This window comes from Larus michahellis, chromosome 1 (genome assembly GCF_964199755.1).
Source record: "Larus michahellis chromosome 1, bLarMic1.1, whole genome shotgun sequence".
Lineage (NCBI taxonomy): Eukaryota > Metazoa > Chordata > Aves > Charadriiformes > Laridae > Larus > Larus michahellis.
In genome coordinates this window covers 4557268-4579410 of record NC_133896.1, presented here as the reverse complement: position 1 = coordinate 4579410, position 22143 = coordinate 4557268, and the positions used below count along the sequence as shown (strand labels likewise).

Below are 22143 nucleotides of genomic sequence, written 5' to 3'. Positions count from 1 at the left end.
CAGGCAGCAGCCCAGTGGTACCAACCTTGAACCCATTTTCTTTGGCAAAGTTTAGGATCATCCCTCTCCTCTCCCGCGTGGTATTGGTGGCATCAAACACCTTTAAAAGCAAAGGTTCTGATTAGCACCAGGAGTGCCTGGGTCCCCATTGAACCCTTCCTCAGAGAAGGAACTGCAGAGTGAACTGCACAGGGCCACAGCGCCTTCAGGACCAGGACACACACCAAAGCCCGGGGAGCACATCTCTGAGCTTACCGCAATCTGGCCAGCCTCCTCCGTCAGGTACAGCTTGACATCCCTCAAGGCAGCTAGGGCACATTGCCTGCAAAAGAGGCAAGAGACACGTGGTCCCGATGTCCTCTGAGATGCTCACAGCAGTCAGTGCACAGATGCCAGCAAAGGAGGGCAGGCTCTGAGGCTCCCCCTCACCACCTCCCCCCTTCTTCCAGGGACATTTAGGAAAAACACCATCAGCCTGCTACAAATACAAGAGCCATGAGTGCTGAGCAGCATATGCTGGTCTTCAACAGCAGAGTCAACAGCAGATGAAGAAGCAAAGGCCAAACCTGTAGACCTCACACCCCACATTGCTGAGTCTGCAGGTGAATTCAGGGTACCACTGATGGAGGTTGTGTTGATGACCTTGAAGATCCTAAGCTGCGACAGCTTCAGTTTTCAGCTCTTGGAGCCCAAGTCAAGCCCTCCTTAGGCAGGCAGGAGATCTCAAGCTAGAGGCCAGCTTTTCTGTCCATCACCCCCCAGACAAGCTGGATAACCCTGCTGCTGCCTGTGGGCTTGGCTTCACCACCTATTTGGGACCTGGGTATTAGCACAGACATGGCAGCGACGCTTACCTCCTGACTTTCATGGCCTCCTCATTGTCGGGACGGAAGAAGTCATAGGAGCTGTAATGCTTCACTGCCTCACGGCGATATTCCCCCACATTGAAAACTGTGTGGGAAAGACAAAGACCATCAAAACCAGGAGCAGGTGTCAGCACAGCTCAACTGCGCTGGGCGGCTCCCGTGGATAACACTTTCTAGCAATGGGCCAAGAAGTGACATCCTTAGAGCAAAAAGCTGAGGGACACCCCTTGGTCTTCAAAGTGAAGGAGAACCTGGGCTGCAGCAGAAGTGATGGGAGAAAACATGGATATTTGGCCCACGGGATCTTGGAAAGGTCCCCCACCACCTTCCACTCCCCAAGGGACTAAGCTCCTTTAGCGTTTCCCAAGGACCCAGACATCGTGCCTTCCCCAGGCAGTCAGTGAAAGCCTCACCTTTCGTTGGGACACCAATCCAGTTGAGGTAGCGAGTCAGCTTCTTGGAGATGTAGGTCTTCCCACGGGCTGGGAGACCAACCATCACTATCACAGTGGGGGAATTGGCAAGCTGCGGCCCGCAGGCTATGAGGAAGAGGAGAAAGCACAACATCAGCAGCCATTAATCATCCAGCTCATCTTGTATCAACCCTAAAAGCCACTTACTCTTGACCCAAACTTTCCCAAGTCCTTCAGCAGCTAGAGGAAACCCAAAGCCTCTGCTCCCTGTGCACCATCACCTCTGCAGTATCGTCTATGCACCCGTCTCATAAGCCTGGACATCCAAAACCTTGAGCAGGTGAATCCACTGACTCATTTTTGCAATGGGATCTGCTGAATGATCAGACATCAGAACAGGGAGCATGGTAGACATCTCTACATCTGCCCACTGGTGAGACACAACTGACCCTGGTGAGCCATGCCGACCCAAATATGTCCTGGTGACACCCAGACCTGGGGGTAGGAGTCACAGCCCGACAGCCATGGCGAGAGAACATCCTAATGGCTGCAAAGCAGGCAAGGAGCGAGCAGCTGCCTCAGGACCTCTGTGCCTCAGTTTCCTCACTTGACAATAAATAAATAAAAAACATTAAGGCAAACACAAGGCCCCATTCCCAGAGTTTGGCCAATTCTGTGACAAGCGAGTGGATGGCCAAGGCCTTTGGTCCAGTCCTCGCAGCAGCGCACTTCAGATATGGCTGCTGTGCTGAAACACCAGGTCTGCACCGAGATCTTCACCCACAGAGAGCACCTTCCAAAAACTTCCGCTAGCTTTTTAACTGACACACAACGGAAACACAAAAAACTGTTTTGTCTGAAGACAAGCAGGGACTGCAGAACCACCAGCATTTAAAAACAAATATCTGAATGGCTTATCCCATTTTCCTCATAAACCTGTTTTAAGATGAGGGGATTTTTTTTTTGGTTGTTGTAAAGAGGGTCCATGTCAAACAGCTGGAAATAAATCCAGCGGCATTACTTAGTGATGACTTGGCAAGCGAAAAGAAACTCCTCTCCAATCCACCCAAATGGCCTGGCCAAAATGCAGAGAAATCAGCTGCCGGGCTGCCCAGGTAAATCACTTCTCTCCCCATAAATCCTCTAGAAAATAAATTCCTGGTTCAGTTTGGAGGAAACTGCTGAGGCTGCAGGACTGGGAATGCTATTTGGGGATTTTTTTTTTTTATTTTTTTTTTTTAGTCCTCCACAGCCTGGTCCCAGCACCATGGGATATGTCTGGACTATCAGTACCGCACGCCCCATGGACCACGTAACGTGGCAGCATCCCTCTTCCTTGGCAGCATCCCTGCTCCTCTCCAGGGTTTCCCCTGCAGAACTGCTTCTCGCATGGTGCTGCACACACAAACAAAAGGCCAAGGCACAAAGCCAAGCGTTTTAAATACAGGAAAAGAAGATCTTAACGATACCTACTGGAATTTGGATTAGCCAGCCGCCTGCCTTTCATGCCTCGCCGTGTGACACACCAAGAGCCCTCCCGGCAGAGGCAGAGACCAGCCCCGATAGGCGAGACCCTCCGGGGGATTTCTCACCCACCCTTCAATCCACCCAGCCAGGCCAGAGACCTCACGGGAAAGGAATGCAGGGAGTGAGAGCCTGGTGGCAGAGCCATAAAAACGCAGCTTAATTATGGTCTGGGCGGAGAGCTCTGCCTGCCCATCCCAGCTGCCCGCAGGTGGGACCAGCCGACGAGCGATGTGGGGATGTGAGGGGTTCCCCAGGGATGGAGAGAGTGATTTGGGGGTGCGAAGGGCTCCCCGAGGATGGAGACAGAGGACGTGGAGATGCGAGGGGCTCCCCGAGGATGGAGAGAGAACAATGTAGGGATGTGAGGGGGCTCCCTGAGGATGGAGAGAGCAATTTGGTGATGCAAGGGACTCCCTGGAGATGGGGTGGTGGGTTGGGGTAGATTTTCCTCAGTGGAGAACTGGGAAGGGCAAACAAACTGAGAGGTATCCAGAGAGCACACGAAGCACACGGGATTTCCCTCCCATACTAATATAAAAAAAAAAATATTCAACAGCTAAAGAAACCAAATTAAAGCCACAAGAAGGAAGAGTTACAGCACTGGTGCCCAGAAGGGCAGAGAAGAGACACCCATCATCTCTCTGGCTGTCTCATCAAAGCAGACTCAACAGGTGAGAAAACTATCTAAAAGAGATTTAATTTTACATGTTTTTTTTAAATATTAAAAAAATAAATACATATTCCACATTCCTCAGGTTGGAGCTGCCCTCACGCTCGCTCCCTCTGTATGACCTGCATCCCCGGTGCCACATTTCAAAAGCCCAGGCCACCTCCCATGCAAGCGCTGATTTTGTGGGCTGGGGCACCAAGGCGGCTGTGCAACGTATCCAGAAAAATATTTCCCCCTCCACCCCCAACACGTCTCACATCCTCAACCAACTTATGGGTGCAAAGCTTTTTGTGCACAAAAAAAACCAACCACATATTAAACAAAGGGAGGGAGAGCATAAGGGAATAATACCTGAAGAGAGAAACTCCCCCTTTCCCTACCTGCCAGTGGACAAAGGATCTCAAAGAGCGGAGCCAAGAGGATTTGGGGCCATTAAAATAATAGCTCTTCGAGAGGATGGGGACAATGACGGGTACTGTTCATGTCCCTTTGGCTCCAGACAGCTGAGACAGTCCCAGAGCTGGTGCAAACATGCCACCTCCAAAGGGTGCTGCAGGAGTTAAACACCTGTATTTAAGGAACCCAGTTCCATTTGGTGCCAAAGGAAATATCCAGGTTCCCTTTGGACTGTGAAACGGACCTGGGAAGCACTTCCCAAAACACTGGGGCACTGAGCATGCAATTTTTTATCAGGAATCTGAGCCAAACCCAGCCAAAAAAAAAATCACAAAAGCCTCCGGGAAACTTTGCATCAGGAATGAAACAAAAACCAGTGTTTTGCTCCCAGTGCTTCACAAAGACCCAATTCATCATTTCTTTTCACCACTGCAGGAAAGCTGTCAGGGATTTCAATGCATATTCATTACTCGTTATCAACACCTATCCAGGTGAGTCAAGGTCAGGGATGACTTTTGAAAGGCTCAATCAGGATATTTAGAAGGCACAAGTGACAAGCTGCTTCTGTCTGCTAGAAAGTCAGCCTCGACGCACTCTCATGCTTCACTGGAGTGGGTAGAAGGAAGAAAAAAAAAAGAAAAAGAAAAAAGGGGGAAGGAAATTTGCTTCTATAAAAGGTTAGATAAAATAGCAACCTCCCCACTTCAGCATTTTTACTGTCTCCTCGTAAGACGTGTTCCCACACAGCTCCTGCTAGCCCACGCCACATGTTCTATGTTAGTCTTCCATTCCCCTTTTCCAGCTTCTTCCCATTGCAGCGCCCTGACACCTTCACGGGTGCGCCAAGAATGGCGTTTCTGCGCTGCACATCACACACACACACGTGTGGAACTGACATCCCCCCGCTGACGTGCGAGCTGTGGTTTTGCATGCACGTATTTTCGCATGCCCTCGTCCACTGAGACGGAGCAATGGGAGCGAGAGAGAGAAAGGCAGTGGCAGCCCCTTTTCCTCCTCCAGCATCCCCCTCCCCTCCTCTGCCCAGCCAGCCGCCTGCGACGACCTGACTTTCCCAGCCCCTACGTGAGAGACGTGCAGCTTGACAGCAATTTAATGGATCGCCGTCAAAAGGCCAGCTGAAGGCATTGCTTTGCATCCACCCGAGCCTCCCCTTGACGAGGAAGCGGACAATCGGACTAATTATTTCACAAGCAAAGGGAGGAGCAGCCAGGCGGGAGCTGTGCGAGGATGCTCCCAGGGATGCTCCCACTCCCTCTTCCCCGCCGGGGACTGCGTCGGCCTCTTCTCTCCTTTATACCTCCATTCCCACCCGGCTTTGTGGCTCTGTTCTTTGTTACTGCTGAGGAATTAATAGCACCTCGAGTTTAAAATAGCCATCTTGGGTTTAAAAAAATACACTAAAGAAGCCCAATAACACCCTTGCCATAGAGCGCAGCAAATGGAGCCCAGTGTGGCTTGTTCCCACCCTGAGAGAAAATAATTAGAAGCCACATTACAGTATTAATGAGCCCCTCAGTGCCTTAATATATTAAACTATGTTAGTTTTCTGCTCTGCCAAAGGGGGAATTCTCTCCTCTGAGAAACCAGGTGAATAAAGCGGCAAAAAAACCACAGGGAGGCTCCGCGTACATGAGGGATTTCTTTCAAAGGTGTTTGAGGAAAATCAAATTAAACAGATACATCTGCAAAGCATTAAGCCAGGAGACATTTTACCCTGGTAAAAGCAAAGCCCCGTGGCAACCCAGATGTTCAGCCTGTTGCTGAAAGCCATTTCCTCAGCAGCTCCTGCTGCAGAGCTGCCCTTGCCAAGCACAGGCTGGATGTGCAGACATCTGCTATAGGGCTCAGCCGTCCCTCACTGCATGCCTGACCCATAGCCATGGGGCAACAACATGTGGCAAATTAATAGATTTTTTTTTTTAAACCATTATTATTATTTCTTTTAAGAGGGGGAACTTTCCAGCCAAGGGAAATCAGTGTCCGAAGCGACTTTACAAACGCCTGCTGAAGAAAAGCATCGGAAAGACTGATTCACCTAACTGCCCAAGCCACTTCCATCCTTTGCCAGGCTGCAAAGTGCCACCTCCTCCTCCGGCCTGGCTCTCCACAGCCCCGGTTCTGCGGATTCCTGCGACGCCTTAATTTAGAGTTACCTGGAGTTGCACAACTGGCAGGTTGTCAGTTTAGCTGTTGGGCGAGTTAAAAGAGCTGCCTCTCGAACTTCAGTATTGTATTATGATTCATGATTTGTTTTATGGTAACACCAGGATGACCCGAGCTTTTACTTTCATTTTTATTTTTTTTTAATGCACAGAGGTTGGTTTTAAACCCTCAAGATGCTTTCTGAGCTTTGAAAAGAAGGGAAAACGCTTCAGAAGCTCCAGCGCTGATTTTCGCCCTCCCCTCCACCTGCCTCCTATCTCATCCCAAGCACAACAGAGGGTGAACTAGTAAAGTACAAACAGCTGGTGGTTTGTTCCCGCCCCCCAAATCCATTGCCCTAATCCCGCCTTCCCCCCCCACCTCCCCCCGGGAAAAAAAATAAAATTAATAAATCTCAGAGCAAGGTGCCACACACCCTGAAAATCCCAGCTGAGCTGGTACCCGGCTGCCGAGGTTAGCAACCTCTCGTCCCTTTTAATCCCAGGGCTGGAGGCGGGGAGGGAGGAGGGGAAGAGTGGAAATTGGGACACGCGTGCCTCCGCATCCCTCCGCTCCATGGGGCCGGGAGCTGCCGTGTGACGGTTACACCTTCCTCCAGCTCCCAGGGCTGGAAATGAGTCACGGGATGGGATGCGGACACCGGAATGATGCTGGAGGTGGAAAGGAGAGGAGGGGGAGGGATGCTGCATGGATATTATGGGAAAGAAGGAGGAGAGGGCGTTGCAAAGAGCCCCCCCGGGGTGCGCAGGAGGAGGAAGGGGGGGGGGCTGCTTCCCACCCCATCCCACCCCACCGGGATGCTGCGGAGCCCGTACTCACAGCGGCGGGGCAGAGCCGGCCGGTTGTCATTGGGAAGCCAAATCTTCTGGATGCGGCTTTGCGTCAGCTCCATGGGCATTTTTAAAACAAAGGTCTTTTTGCGCTCCGCGTCCACCTTGGTGCGTGTGCGGGAGGGGCAGGGAGAAGAAAAAAAGAGGAAGGAGGGGGGAAAAAATATATAATAAAAAAGGTTTGGTATTTTTTGTAGTCGTCGCTTTGGGAGGTGGTTGGAACAAGCGGCTGTGGCGCTTTCGGACGCGTCTCAGAGTCTCGTTAAGGCTTTTACGGCGGAGGAGGGGGAGGAGGAAGAGGAGGGACGGGGCTTCAGGGCACAAAAGCCGGCAAGAACGGCGCAAAAACCGCCGCTGCGTGCTCGGAAGGAGGGAGGGCGAGCCCCGCCGCTAATTTCGCTACTAAAAAATAAAAATATTTTAAAAAAAAATATATATTAATAAAAAAAGGAGGAAAAAAAAAATATCAACGCGAAGCAGTCGAGGAAGGGCTGCTGCAGGGAAGCGGGGCTGCTGCTGGGGCGGCTGCTGCTGCTGCTGCTCCTCCTCTCCCTCTCGCTCCGCTCGCAATGAGCCGGCAGCGGCGGCGGACGCCTATTTCTAGCCCGGCAGGCCGGGGGAGGCGGGGGGGCGGCCGCTGCGCCGCCGCGGAGGAGGAGGAGGAGGAGGAGGAGGGAGGGAGGAGGAGGAGGAGGGAGGGTGCTCGGCAGGGCTCGCCCCGCTCTGCCGCCTGCCGCCGGCCCCCCGAACTGCAGCGGGGACAAAGGATGCGCCGCTCCGCCCGCCGAGCCTTTGTTCTCCTGCCGGGGTTGGGGACAGGGGAGACAAGGCGGAGAGGGGGGGACACACTTGGCAGGGGGTGTCCGCGGATGTGAGGGGGGTCGGGGGACGGCGGAGGGCCGGGGTCTGCGCTCCGGCACGTCCCTCACGTCGCACATGGCCCGGGCGCGGACCGCCTCCCCCACCGGGGATGCTCCGGCTGCGGCTCCGCCTCCGCCCGCGGCCGCTCCGCCCTGCTCCGCGGGCGCGCAAAGGGACCGGGAGGGCCTCACACACACAGACAAACCCCGCACCCCTCCTCCTCCCTGCACTCCTCCGTCCCTCCCTCCCCGCAAAAAAGCGGCTCCTGTGGGGGTGGGAAGTGGCGGCAGCGCTGGGGATGCTCCCCGGGGAAGATTTGCTTTCAAATGGGCACGATCATATTATTTTGGTTTTATTTCTTTTTTTTATAGATACAAATTTTATTTAATTTATTCATTATTTTAAGATTTTCTATTATTATTATTAATAATAATAATAATAATCATCATCATCATCATCTGCATCAAAAGTAGCATGGCCAGCAGGTCGAGGGAGGTGATTCTGCCCCTCCACTCCGCTCTGGTGAGACCCCAGCCGGAGTACTGCATCCCATTCTAGGACCCCCAACATAAGAAGGACATGGACCTGTTGGAACAAGTCCAGAGGAGGCCACGGAGATGCTCCAAGGGCTGGAGCACCTCTGCTGTAAGGACAGGCTGAGAGAGTTGGGGTTGTTCAGCCTGGAGAAGAGAAGGCTCTGGAGAGACCTTAGAGCCCCTTCCAGTACCTGAAGGGGCTACAGGAAAGATGGGGAGGGACTCTTGATCAGGGAGCGTAGTGATAGGACGAGGGGTAACAGTTTTAAACTGAAAAAGGGGAGATTTAGATTAGATATTAGGAAGAAATTGTTTACTGTGAGGGTGGTGAGGCACTGGCCCACGTTGCCGAGGGAAGTTGTCAATGCCCCATCCCTGGAGGTGTTCAAGGCCAGGCTGGATGGGGCTTTGAGCAACCTGGTCTAGTGGGAGGTGTCCCTGCCCAGGGCAGGGGGGTTGGAACGAGATCATCTTTAAGGTCCCTTCCAACCCAAACCAATCTATGATTCTATTATTGTTATTATTATTATTATTATTACTACTCCAACGGCCAGCTTCCTTCACCTTTCCACCTGTGAATGGCAGCCCAGCAATAATAAAAACCCGAAGAAGTCCATGTTCGCATCACAAGAGGGATTGGGGACATCCAGGGGCCACCCAGAAAAAATGCTTCGGAGACAGCGAAGCCCCAAGGGTGCAGATGCTCACACACACACACACCCACACACACACCCCCTGCAGCCCCAGCGATGGTGGGGGATCCCCCTTGGCACTGGGAAGGTCCGTTTGGCAGGATGCTGGGCAGCAAATATGCCACAGTGGTGAAATATGGAAATATATTACAGCTGGGAAGGGCTGTAGAGGTGGGAGCATCTGCTTTGATGGGGTTTAATAAAGCAAATTTTGCTTGAAAATTTAAAGCCCGATAAATAGCATCTCAGATACTTAAAGTGTTCAACAGGCTTTTTTTATTATATAGGGCAATTTCCTCCTCTAGAGGTAAAGGCTTAAATTTTTATAGCAGATCTGGAAAGAACATATTTTTGGCTATCTCCTTACATGGAGCCAAGACGGATGGAGTGAAAAATGCACAATCCTACCCTCTCCTACGCAGGAAAAAAATATTCACAGGCAAAAAAGAAAAAAAAAATAGCTACTATGAGTGAGCTGGAAAAGATCCAGAGATTTGGGGTGTGGGAAGGAAGGTGGGGGGGAGCAGCAAGTGCTCCAGCTGGCAAAGGTAGGGATGGGAGTCAGACACAACAGTGCTCCCTGGACCACTGTGCCCAAAATCCATCCACGGGAAAGGGCAGGAGGTTGGTTTTTTTTTTTCCAAAATCACAGACCTTTTCCCATGGAGGGCAACGAAAATTTGGTTCCCGGCTGAAATGCGAGTCATAAAAAGGAAGAAAATTCACGTGATGTTACAGGATGAGGAGTCTGGGCATCCCCCTTCCTCCAGCAGCTCAGCTCTCTGCAGCTCTTCTCTTCAAAAATCACCACCCCCACAATATCGAAAGGAGCCCGAAAGCGAAACCCTGCCTGAATTAAAATCACAGTCACTTCAAATTAGATCCACCTAGTAATTCTTGGCTTAAAAACTCCTAAATAACTGGAGCGGAAAGCTTCAACTCCTAAATAAATGGCCTGGATTTCAAAGGCTGGAGCACCCAGCTGCTCCAAGCGAGGTCAGCTGGAAGAAGCATCATTACTATTTATAAGGCACTTTCACCGCGGGGAGAGGGTGGCGGGCAGGATGGCACTAGGTGCACCGAGAGGGTTTATTTTCCCCTCTTGAGTCGTGCTGTGTGAAAGCACAGCTCCCTATAAATAGAGCCTGGACGGGTAAATAAGCTGTTGCTCACAGCTGCTGTGAAGGGAGCCTGGGGGGTGCTTAGCTCAGCAGTTTTTCACGAAATCAAGTCACCGCCGAGGACAAATGCCGTCAGTAAGAGGTGCGTCACCTTGCTGAGAGCCGCCGTGGGCACGGCGTGCCACAGGACGGGCAGCGATGCCATCCTGCATCCTCTGCTTCGCTGGGTGACAAAAAGTGCAGAGGGAGGAATAAATCACCCAGCGTTCGCCTCAGGTGCCACCTTACCTACCCCACCGCAGGAACCTGCAGGGATTTAATAAATACAAGGGGACAGGGGTATAAATGTAATGCGAGGGCTCAAAATCTGGAGGTCCTGGTGGTAGATGGGGAAAAAAATGACCTTGAGCATCTGGGGGATGGAGGTGGCAGAGGGCTGGGAGAGGGGAGGGTAACGCAAAGTGAGCATTGGGACAACAAAAAGAGGGGAGTCTGGCTGAAAAGGGTGAAAAAAAACCATTTCTGTGAGAATGGGACACCCGTCTCTTATGGACTTTACAGGCTGCGAACTTCTCTGAAACACCAAGGCCAAAACCCTGCAATTCCCTCTTTGATTTCTCACTGAACTGACCTAGCAACCTGCCCCGAACGGTGGAATTAGGCTCTGGATACAGCCCAAAAGTCACAGTCCTGGACTAAATTCCCCATCCCCTTTGGAAGAACCTACCGGTACCAAGGGACCCCCAGCCAGCCTCCCCTGGCACCCTTCCCCCGGCACCGAAATGCAGGCAACGGCAGAGAATGCTCTGGCGAGCCCTAACTCTGACTAAGCCATGATTCATCCATTCATCCTCTTTTTTCTTTTTTTTTTTTTTTCTTTTTTTTTTTCCCCCACTCTAAAGGAAACTTGGAAGGAAAGGACAAGTCACGTTCATGCCTACGTTCGGTGCAACACGACCGTCTCCCGAGGAGGTGGCACGGAGGGGACAGGGTGCGGCGTGCGTGATGCCCGGTGGGATCTGAACCGTACGGTCCAGCCCTGCACCCAGCATCTCTTTACATGGTAAAAATTTGGAGACGGTGGTGGGGAGCTGTGCATACATCACCATAAAGATGCAGCCATGTGTGTGCTCGGTTAACGGCAGGGAAGCTTGACCTACAGCAATTTCCAGCACGGCCTCGGTTTACCAGCCTGGGACATGGGCACAAATAGTTCTCCCTGCCCTGGGAGGGAGGTTGCAAAAGCTGCCCAAATTCTTGTTAGTGCATTAACGGCACCCTCTTGCAACAGAGAAAATTATTCCTCTGGGCTGACCAAGGGGTGTTTATACACTTATTTGGGAAAAAAACACAAAAACAGAAACAAAACCCCCAACACTAAACTTTGCACTTCTGAAAAAAAGAATCAGTGGGATCCTGGAGAAGAAAAGAAAATCGTCTGCAGTGCTTTAGGGGAATCGAGGGCTTTCAAAAATAACAGGGAGGAATCCAAGCCGTTGCCCCATCCTCTCGCCGGCTGGACGCTGAGCTGGTTTTGTTGCTGATGGCACTTTCTTTGCGGGGGCTTGGAAGTTCACAAAAGCTGCTGAGGGTCAGGGCTGTGGGTGGGGAGGGTTTTGCAAAGGCTGATAAAAAAATGTTTGGGTTTGGAGAGGCAGCTGGAGTTCACGGTCCTTTTGTGTCTGCACATTACAATCTGCACATTACAATCGCCTCCCTCCCCCTGGGCCCTCGCAGGTATTTCAATTACAAGAATAAATAAACGAGGAGCAAAGTGCATGCTGTACCTGTGTTATGGGGATATCGCCGCTCCCTCTTCTCCTCTCACCCTCTCCCTCATGCTGCCCAGGTCCCGCTGCCCCAGGGATTGCGATAAGCTCCCACATCAGCCCCTTTAGCCCATCGGGGTGTTTTTGCCATAGAAAAGAGCTTTTTCTCTCCCCTCCCCTTAATGCGATAGTTTTCGCTTCCTCATTTCTTGCCTTTCACCCCCCCCCCCCCCCCCCCCCGTGCCCTCGCAGTCACACGTTGCCTTTCCTCCTCAGCGAGATGAAGTCTGTGGCATCAACCCCGCTGCTGGCCAAAGAGGAAGAGAAATCGGGCAAAATTGCCTCTTCACGACATTATTTCGAGGCAAGGCTTCCTGCAGTGATTACGGCATGCCGCTCGGCACGCGTCTTGCAGTCCCCTGCCCCGAAATCAGAGGAGAGGTTCCGATGGACACCTCTCAGGTCCCCAACTGGGAGGGATGAACCCTGCCCGGGGTGCGGGATCAGGGCAAGGCAGGGAACATCGCATGCTCGGGGCTGCCCCTCAAGCCATCCCTCAAACGCTGGAAAAACACACCCGTTCCTCTTTCTGGGGACAAGCTGTCCAGGTTCTGCGACTATTGCACACTGTAACTGGACCCGATGTGCTCCCGAAACGGCTCCCTTCCCCGATTGTAAGAAATTTCAGCTAGTCGCTGACAACAGCTGAGCACTGAAATACCAGCGGAGCGAGCACTCGGGGCTGCCGCACCCATGCCTTTGGGTGCAGCTTTTCTTAAATATATCTGCAAGCGAAGAAGGGGAAAATTCAATGGGGTTCAGTGTCCGGCGTTGAGAAACAAGTGCTGAGACCGCGAGGGGGAAATCCCTGCCCAGGCACGGGGCATGGCTCAGCCACGCTGTATCAGCCCCAGTCATACTCCGTGCCGGCAGCTGATATTGCCTTTCCTGGCAGCCCAGAGGCAGGAAAAGCCATGAATGAGTTGCAGAAATGCACGGGGATGCTTTTCGCAACACTCAAGTTACAAAAGCCAGCTCTCGTGCACATTATATCACCTCGCGGTAAAAAAAATACTGATAATTTCACTGTCCAGCAGCAAAAAAAGAGGCTCCCTATAGTTTTCTTTAAGTTCTTTCAGCCTTATTCAATCAACCATCCGTGCAGAGAGCTTGGGTTAAAGGTAGATAGGAAAGGAATTTTTGAGTTCAAGATAAATAGGAAAGGAACTTGGAGAGCTGCAAACACATTGCCTGGCCGTGATGAATATGAGGAAGAAGGAAGGATGAGAACCTGGATTTAATCTCGATTCCCCCAGTTAGAAGCAAAATCACGCAAGGATCCCTCCATCATCCCCAGAGAGAGGTGGGTGCCCCCAGCTGCGCTCAGGTCTTGGAGGGTCCCTGGGAAGACCCAGTAAAGCTCAAGGCCAGAGATGGGGAGGTGTAAGATGAATGTCCGGTAGCGAGGACTGATGACCCCAAAGGAGCCCCCCAGACCAATGTTCTTATTTAAAATCCCAGGAAAGGAGTTTAATCTGTATTTTTTTTTTAAGAATTACATTCTGTAATTCTCAAAAAAAAATTTGGAAATAATGTTCTGAACCTACAACATCCATTGGAAGAGGGATGTTTCTCAACGCTGGCAGGTCTGCTCAGAAACGGGTCCAGGAGGATTGAGCAATGTCTTGTAAAAGTTCCTGACCTTACAAGGCTGGTGCAAAACAAAACTCACCCCATAAATGGGCTAAATCCTAAAGATAATTGACTCCACAGGTTGCGGAGACAAATATGGGTTTTTAAAAGTGGTCACAGGGTAATTAGATATCAAGAGGCTGGGGATATTCCAGTCTCAGGAATATGATACTAGTTCTCCTCAAAACGAAATCTGGCTGCAAAATTTCGGGCTTGGTCCCAACAGAAAGGGTCGAAGGGTATGGATCACTCAGCCAAAACTCAGGTTTTGGCACTGTTAAGTGACTCCGAGAAAGCAATATTCACAGGAGCCTGACATTGGGTTGTGCTTCCTACTCCCAGTTACTTTTAGTTACATCGAAGGAACACCCCCCCGCTTGCTCTGTGATTTTAGGGTGCGAAAATCCCCACTGAAAGTCTTGGAATTTGATTTTAGGGTATAAATCCACACCTCATCCCTAAACAAGACGCCACAACCACCTGCAACAAGGCACCGATCCAGCACGAAAATCCTGCCAGTTTGAAGGCAAAGTGTGTTTACAGGGTTACTCTCTCCCAGCTGCCAGATCAGATATTACCCATCCTGCTGCTGCCAGCATAAACCTGGCATATGTTACCATAGTGCCTTCTCCAGATAAATCAGCAGAAACACAGCCATGCGATCACACCTGGTCCAGACCTAATTTGCGCTGGAAAGCGATGCAGCGAGTCGGAATCCAGCAGGAAGAAGCTAAAATCCCAGCCCTCCTCTGAGCGCAGATTGTTCTAGGAGTCCTTTCCATGGGGGTGCCCAGCAGTTGAGGTTGGTTGTGTCTATGAGGAGCCAAATTCCCAGTTCTGCATTCCCAGAGTGCTGCATCCCATTGCATTTGGGATGCAGCTCTCCTGCCTACAGGGCCCCCGTGATGGATACCCCCAAAGGATGAGCTTATCCAACCCATTTAAGGGGGAAGATGGTCACCCTCCGGAAATCACAGCCTGTCATTATCTCGTGTACTTTGCTATTGAGCTATTTCCTAATGTCTTATTAACACCCACCTTTCATTAAGGGCCTGGATCGTTATCTCATCATTGCAGGTTATTAAATCAAACAATGGCAAAGGCTGCGGCCTTTAATTCTGAGGCTGACTCACCTTATGATGTAACAAGCCCAGGCCAGTGACAACCTCAGCATTGCCATGGTGACCAAGAGGCTTCTAAAGAGGCAATGATGCCAGGAAGCCGAGTACCCAGGAGATGCCGGGGAATCTCTTCAAAGTAATGCAAGAAGCTACAACACAAAGCTCTCAGGAAGAAAGCCTGGTGGTTTGTATTCCTGCCGAACAAGGAGGAGGTGCTTGTAGGCAGCAGCTTGTGCCAGATTAATCATAGACTAGGAAAAAGGATAATTTTTTTATCCCTGCTATCAACCCTGCTAACAGCAGTACAGCTCCTGTTGTGACTGCCTCCATCCACAGCAAAGCTGTGGGCAGTATTTGGGAAGAATTTATGTCACTTTGGGTGTCTGCAAGGAACTGGTCACCTTTGACTGCTTCTACCATGGGCAATCTCAGAGCAATTCACTTGCCCTGCTGTGGATATTGATTATAAACCAGGATGAGATACGTTCTGGAGGTATTTGTAGCTTGTGAGCACAGAGGGAAACCTCAGTTCTGTCTATGTCCAAAGACATTCAATGAACATCTCAGTGTGCTCCAGCACAAGGTGACCCAAAACACAGTTCCTTGTTCAATCCAGAGTCCCGTGTAGGGAGGAAGAGTAAAGCTTTGATGAGGAGATGCATTTCGAAATCGCGTACGTGCTGAGGATCTTTCCACCCACACCCTTGTGAGCACATCTGCGTATCGACAACCTGCTCGTCTCTGCTTCCTCGCAGGGCTGGGATGCTATGAGCAATGGCAGGTGATGGCTGCCCAACAGTGTCCTGCACACCTCAACTCTGGCCAAGAGGAACCACTTTTGGGACCAACACCACTTCTTGGGTTGAGCTGTTCCCTGGATCAGCCTCCCCAAGGGTCCACCTCCCCATTAAACTGCTGGAAACCGCAAGGCATCAAGAGATGAGGTCTAAGTGTCCCACTTCTCCAGACTCTTGCCATCTGCTTTTAAACCTGAGACATGCAGGGACTGCTTTTAGGAAGTCTGTGAAACACAACTAAGAGGGAAAACGTATGGTCAATTAGTTGAAATTTAGAATAGGAAAGCCCACAACTACACTGAAAAATGCCCAAGGAACAACCAGCTGAAAAACCATCATGAGATGGCAAAGATTTCTGAATTCTCTGCACCAGGAACAAAAACAATAGAGAGATGAAAGACTGATTGAGGCTCTGCCCTTCACACAGGAGACATCTCAAGGAGATGTCCTCAGGGAAGGTTTTTTTTCAGCTGCAGGACTCAGTCTGAGTCTCCACATCTCTTGCTGGAGCTCTCTACAGCCAAAGCCTCCCCCAGGTAACCTTTCAGATCTCCAATTTTCTAACAACTCTCCTAACCAGTTTCTGGAGCCAAATCACTGGAATCAGATCACACAGATTGCTGGAATGCAGAAGGTAAATAACCAGATTTCCTTATCAGGGTTTTCTTAAGATTTTTCTGCTTATAGGGCAAATATTTCCATTTATTTAATTCCTAGCAGATGTTTTTAATTTGTGCATTTCATTTAATCTTTTCCGTGTCATGGAGACCTGACTGGGAGAAAAAAAGAAAGGCTAAAAATTGTCCAAAAATATCTACAGAATTTGTTTCTTCCTTCCCCAATATTTTCCAATTAGACATGAAAAATATTAAGAGGAAATTTCTCTGGAATTTTGAGACAAGCTGAAACAATAAGAGGAGCTTGCTGCCAACATATTTTCTGAAACGCATTTACATTTTCCAACCCGCAATGACAAGCTGTTAACAGCTCCTTGGAAAAAATAAAAAGAAAATTCAGCTGAATGTTTAGATTTCTGCCCTGGAGTTTAACGTATAGTGGCAAACCGTCACTTGGGTGCCTGGCAGTTTGGTAGGGATTACGAGGGAAGATGCTGTGCTTCATAGCACTGGGGAGTGCCCTAGTTTCCTCCCAAGACAATTCCTGATATTTGAGCTGAGGGACAGAGCCATGAGTGGGTGGCACAGGTGGAAGCACACATTGGCCATTGACCATGGAGTTGTCCCCACCAGATATGATGGAGAAGGGGGAAAACTACTTTTACTGCATCTGCTTCAGTATTTCTGGCAACACCACTCATCAGGGAATCACAGCACAAACCCCGTGCCCCAAGTAGGGTTTTTCTTCTCACTCCTTGAAAACCAAACTAATGACTCCAGGAGATGTGGGCTCAGACTACGTGTTCACCCCACCGTGCCCACGTGCTCCTCTGCACTGTGCCAGTGGGTCCGTGCTTCTCCGCTTCCATCTCCCTGGGCTGACGCCTGTGGTGACGGCGAGGTCAGAGTGAGGGTTTCACATTTCCCAGCCCGGCTGTTTACCCAACACTCAGGCTGAATTAAAACAACTGCTAGAGAGTAGCCTAAGTCAACAAGAGATCTGACGGCCACCCGACTCCCGGGCAGGCTCTCCTGCCAACTTCCCAATAAAGAAAGAGAGCTGGGCTCGAGCTCAAGGCATGACCTTCTTTCACTTCATGTTGTGCATTCATTGCCTGAAGTTGGCATCTCAGTGATGGGCACATCGTTCCCACTGCTGGGTGAAGCTGTTTGTGATGCCTCATGGGTCAGAAGGACATTTGGGTCTCCCAACCTGTGCATTGAGCCAACAGGAGATACAGTCTGCACCCGTGGAGGTTTGCATGGGCCGAGCCCAGAGCACTTCCCAAACCTGCCGGCTACACATAAACATGGTCTTTCTGCAGTTGTGGCTAATGGGGATTCCACGAGCATGGATTTCGGGTGAAGGCAAGGGTGATCAGAGGGTCAGAGTAGCTGCAGTCCCCCATATCTGCAGGACATATCAGGGAGTATAGTGATAGGATGAGGGGTAATGGTTTTAAACTGAAAGAGGGGAGATTTAGATTAGATATTAGGAAGAAATTCTTTACTGTGAGGGTGGTAAGACACTGGCCCAGTTGCCCAGAGAAGCTGTGGCTGCCCCATCCCTGGAGGTGTGCAAGGCCAGGCTGGATGGGGCTTTGAGCAGCCTGGTCTAGTGGGAGGTGTCCCTGCCCATGGCAGGGGGGTTGGAACTAGATGGTCTTTAAAGTCCCTTCCAACTCTAACCGTTCCATGATTCTATGACATGCTCTGAGCACAGATTCATTGCGCGTCTGCTCCCCGGCCTGCCTTAGACACAGATGCTCATTCCAGAGCTGACCAGCTAAATCGCCTTGAAAACCCATCTCATACTGGGTCCAATCCAGCCCTCCACGCCTGGACAAGCACAGCTCCCTTGGACACGTGCAGGAATGCACGCAACCACCTCGATCCCTGGCAGCCTGCACCGCTGCTGCCTTCGGATGCTACTCAAAAATCTGGTCCTTTTGCATTCAGAGAGAGTCAGTCATCGACGGACTGGGGTGACTAAGGCTCAGCGCTGGCACATGCCAGCCTCATCCCACGTTGCCTTGTCCTGTCTTGTTTCCAGCCGGGCCGTTAGCCGCCAAGGCCACCCACCCCATCGCTGCAAGCATGGCATGGCAGGACAACCACCAACCCGAGCCAGAAAAGGCAACCACAGGTTTTCCAAAATTTGGACTGGTAAAGCCATACCCAAAAAAGACCTCTTCCCGCCCACATGTCTTCCCCTGGGAACTTGCCCGAATTGCTGCCATTGCAACAGCCATAAACCATTTAATGGTTTATTAAATTGCTCTCCTGTTTACAGTGCCAATGTGTTTGTCTTGGGTTAGTTTCTGAGCAGCTCAGCTGCACCCAAAACCTATGAAAAGGAAAAAAGGAGAGGGGAAACACAGCAGCAACCCAAAACAATTTCAAGTTTAAAAGGACCAAAGGCTTTGCTGACTGCATTCCCCCACGTGCATGTTCTTCACAGCTGCTGTGAGGTGGAAATCCATTCCCTGCCTTTGGCAAATCAACCTTGGAGAAACAAATAAACAGAAAAAATCACTGCTGGCAGGTGCCTCTTCTGTCTCAACTCGTCTTGCTCAGGTCGGTTCAACAACACAGAGATTTTGGTGGTGAAGCCACTTCCGAGTCCCTCTTCTCACCCCAAAGCCTTGTCCTCAGTTATGAACAGGATCTAGTGCTCCAGCTGGGAAATGGACCCAGGCTGGACAAAAGAGAAAAACAAACCCTTTTTTTCTTTGATATTTTTTATTTTTTTGCAAAGGGGGAGTTGTTGTGCAAGCGTGAATCCAACCCCAGAGCAGTGGTATTGTCACAAATTGGGGCAGCATCCCACAGTGCTGAGGATGGAGGGGCTTCATTGAGCTGCCCAAGCCCAAATCACAGCCTCAGCCATGTCCTACTGTTCCTGTTAGAAATCCCTTGCTAATTAGGAGGATTTCTAGGAAAATCAGTGAGCGCGAGAAAAAAACAAGTCAAAACCTCAAATTTCTGTCCAGGGCATGCTAGAATCTTCTCTTGGTGTCAAGGTGGGATGTTCACCTGGGTCATATCTAGGATGAAGGGACAAGTTTCCTCCAAATAAATTTATATTGGTGACTAAGGAGAGCTTTATGCAGGGTAACCTGGCAGGGCCCGTCTGCGTTTTTAGAGTCAGAATAACTTGGTCTCCCAGGCACAGAAATCAGTGCCGTGGCTCCACTCCAGCCCCTGTCTTCAAGCCCACAAGCAAGACACGCGCAGTGCAACCCCCATCCTCCTGCTTATCTCCCATCACAAGCAGCTGGAGCATCCCGGCTCCGGAGAGACTGAAACTGGGAAGTTATATCCCTCCTTGGGGCTTGTGGCCAGATCTGGGTGTGGGGAGGCAGGACACCCAATTTTTCTCCCAGTACCACTGGGACAAAAACACTTCCCACCCTGGCGTGTTATCCCTCTTCTCCAGGCTCAGCTGTTCTCCAGGTTTCTTGGAAATAGCTGGAAAGCCCGTCATCCCCCCGGCACCGGCAATAGCTGCTCATGCTCCTTTCGCATGTCTCCGGAGGAGGTTGCAGCTGCTGGGAGGGGACGGTGGCAATGCTGGGTGACGGCAAGGTCAGGAAGGCAGAGCTCGGCGGCGTTTTCTCCCTGTGTGCATGTGAACGGGGCATGCACAGCCCATGCGGCTGCCCGGGGCCGGCACGTGCTCCGGGAGCCCTGCGTCCCTGACGTCCCTCTCGGGCTCCCGCCGGAGGCCGCATGCCAGCAGCCAAAAAATAATAAACAAATCCGTAAACAAGTTCACCTCCCTGCCCTGCAAAAGGCTCTCCCTGCGTCAGGTTGGACAAACAAACTCCAGAGCTGACTGCCAAGGCGCCAGGGAGGGGAATAAATCAGGTTGTCTGAAAGGTTGCAGCCATTTAACACCAGCCCTGCCGCGTCCCCGCCCAAACGCCGGCTGCCGGACCCACCAGGAGAGCCCAAAGTGGGGCTGGGGCTGCGCAAGAACATGGTAGAACCTCCTTTTCCCAGGGGATTTATCATCACCCCTTACCAAGCCCCAAAGATGCATCATTTCTCCCCAAGCCATTTCATAGAGAGATAATTTGTCCTTCTCAGCCAGGTGGGGACCCTGTCCTCAAAAAACCTATTCCAGGGCTGAGCAAAGCTTTCCCCAATTTGCAGCTCAGGTCCCTCCAGGTGGGGTTTTAACACCCTGCTTCTACCTACATGGGTTGATTTTGAAGCTCCGTGTTACACTACAGTAAGGTCTGGACCATCGATGCCCACCAAAACATACCAACACGGGGGACACACTGCAGGATGCTCCGGCACGGCCGGGTTTGATGCAGAGAGTGCTGGATCTGCAGATAAAAGCAGCTGAAGCCACAATCCCTGCGGCCTCCAGCCTATCGCTGCCCCCTCCCGTGCCTCAGTTTCCCCTGCCTCAAGTGATGAAGCTGTAAATCATCCAACGAGGACTGAAGGACTCAGTGAGGGGGAATAAAAAAATCTCAGCAGCCCACTATGAACAAACAGCATGATGCCCCTGGAGAAAAAATTAATAATAATGAAAAACCAAAAGGAAAGCCCAATTCCAGGGTGTTTTAGAAGGAGGGAGTTACAGAAAATGCAGGAGGTTGGGTTTTCTAGCCCAGATGGTGCTGGTTCCTCATCACCAGGGAAGGGCACGTCTCACTCCAGGCCCTGTGCTTTTGGGAAGAGGTTTAATCTGAGACGGGGTGGGCAACGCCAAGGAGATGTTTCCAAAATGGGATATATGGGAACACAGAAAATGAGAACAATTTTGTGCTCCGGGAAGGAGAAACCTGGGGTGGAAAACATGGGAACAGCTTTCAGTCTGAAGAAAGGATGTTATAAAGAAAATTATAACTGTCCTCAATAGCATGGAAGGTTTAAGGCAGATATAGAAAAAGCTGCCAGGTATTAGGGAAAGCCTGTCTTTGGAGGACAAGGAATCCCCCAGGGGAATGCACAAGGGAAATTTGAGGCTGCTTGTGTAGGTTTGATCTTGACTCCCCACCAGGACCTGTCCCCCATCCCCTCTTTTATTTCAGCCTTAAAGTGTGTCTATGCAGGGGAGGAAAAAAGCGGGGTGCCCTGCAGAGACGTGGGTGCCTGCGTGTGCGTGTGTGCACGCACGCACCAGGCAAACAGGGGTCACGCCTCGCTGGCGGCTGGTTTTGAAATCCTCCCACGTTCCTCCATGAAAAACCCGTGGTCATCTGATTTAAAGCCTTTGGAGTCGCTCCGTGCAGAGATGAATTTCTCCATCGTTGAGGGCGTGTTAGGGAAGGGTTCGGCGTGCCAGCCACCCTGTCGGCACGGGCTCCTGATGGCAAGAGGAACATCAGAGGTGGTGGGATGCCAGGTGGAGAAGTGGCCCGGGGAGTCTTGGTGGTGTGATCTGAGCACTGGGGTGAAGCTCAAGCCCATGCTGAGATTTCTACAGAGATGCTGGACCCTTCTTCATGGTCCAAGTCCAGCAAAGCCCAGCCAGATGGACTTTTCCTATGTAACATGGCCACCAAGCATGGTCTTCAGCTGGCAGCATAGATAGAAAGCACCAGGGTCGTACCAATGCCTGTTCACCATGTAAATACAGCAAAGCAGAGTCCTCCTCCATCCATGCGGGAGGGAGGCAGGACACCAAAAGGAGGGGTTTTGCAGCATCCCAAGTTGCTTGGTGGGTTGCTGGCCCTGGGAAGGCAGGTTACAGGCATGTGTGCCCGCTCCCAGGTTTGGAGATGAGGAGATGCTATCAGCGACTGCATCTTTACGTGGTTTCAATTCACAGACTCAGGAAGTCTGAGAAGCTGTAACAACTCACCTCTTCCCACTGGCTGGTGTCTGTGGAGTGACGGGGTGCAGAGTGGGTCCTCAAAACCACCACTGGAGCTTACACTCCCCCATAGCAGCACGTATCCCTTCACAAGCCTCATACCCCAGCTTCAAGTTGGGTGGTGGTCCCACCTCTGGCTGATGGCAGCGAAGGACATCCCACCTCCCCACCACAGCCTGCTACGTCCTTTTCTGTAGCAACACCACGAGACGTGG

The 22143-nt window shown here is 51.1% G+C and overlaps 1 protein-coding gene across 5 annotated transcripts in view; it reads right to left on the bottom strand.

Moving 5' to 3' along the window:
- PFKFB3 (6-phosphofructo-2-kinase/fructose-2,6-biphosphatase 3) overlaps positions 1 to 22143 on the bottom strand; it is a 43029-nt gene that overhangs the window by 14580 nt on the left and 6306 nt on the right. For 2 of the 5 annotated variants that reach the window (XR_012585293.1, XM_074573216.1), the window contains exons 1-5: positions 6876 to 7131; positions 1280 to 1405; positions 855 to 951; positions 256 to 322; positions 26 to 100 (exon numbers count right to left, since the gene is read on the bottom strand). Coding sequence is in view for 4 of the 5 variants with exons in the window: in XM_074573216.1 (XP_074429317.1) it covers positions 26 to 100; positions 256 to 322; positions 855 to 951; positions 1280 to 1405; positions 6876 to 6954 (444 nt within the window). In the remaining variant the exon portion in view is untranslated. Of the gene's footprint in view, positions 1 to 25; positions 101 to 255; positions 323 to 854; positions 952 to 1279; positions 1406 to 6875; positions 7458 to 22143 lie in introns of those variants that run through there. The other 3 variants (XM_074573213.1, XM_074573215.1, XM_074573214.1) reach the window with 3 other exon arrangements.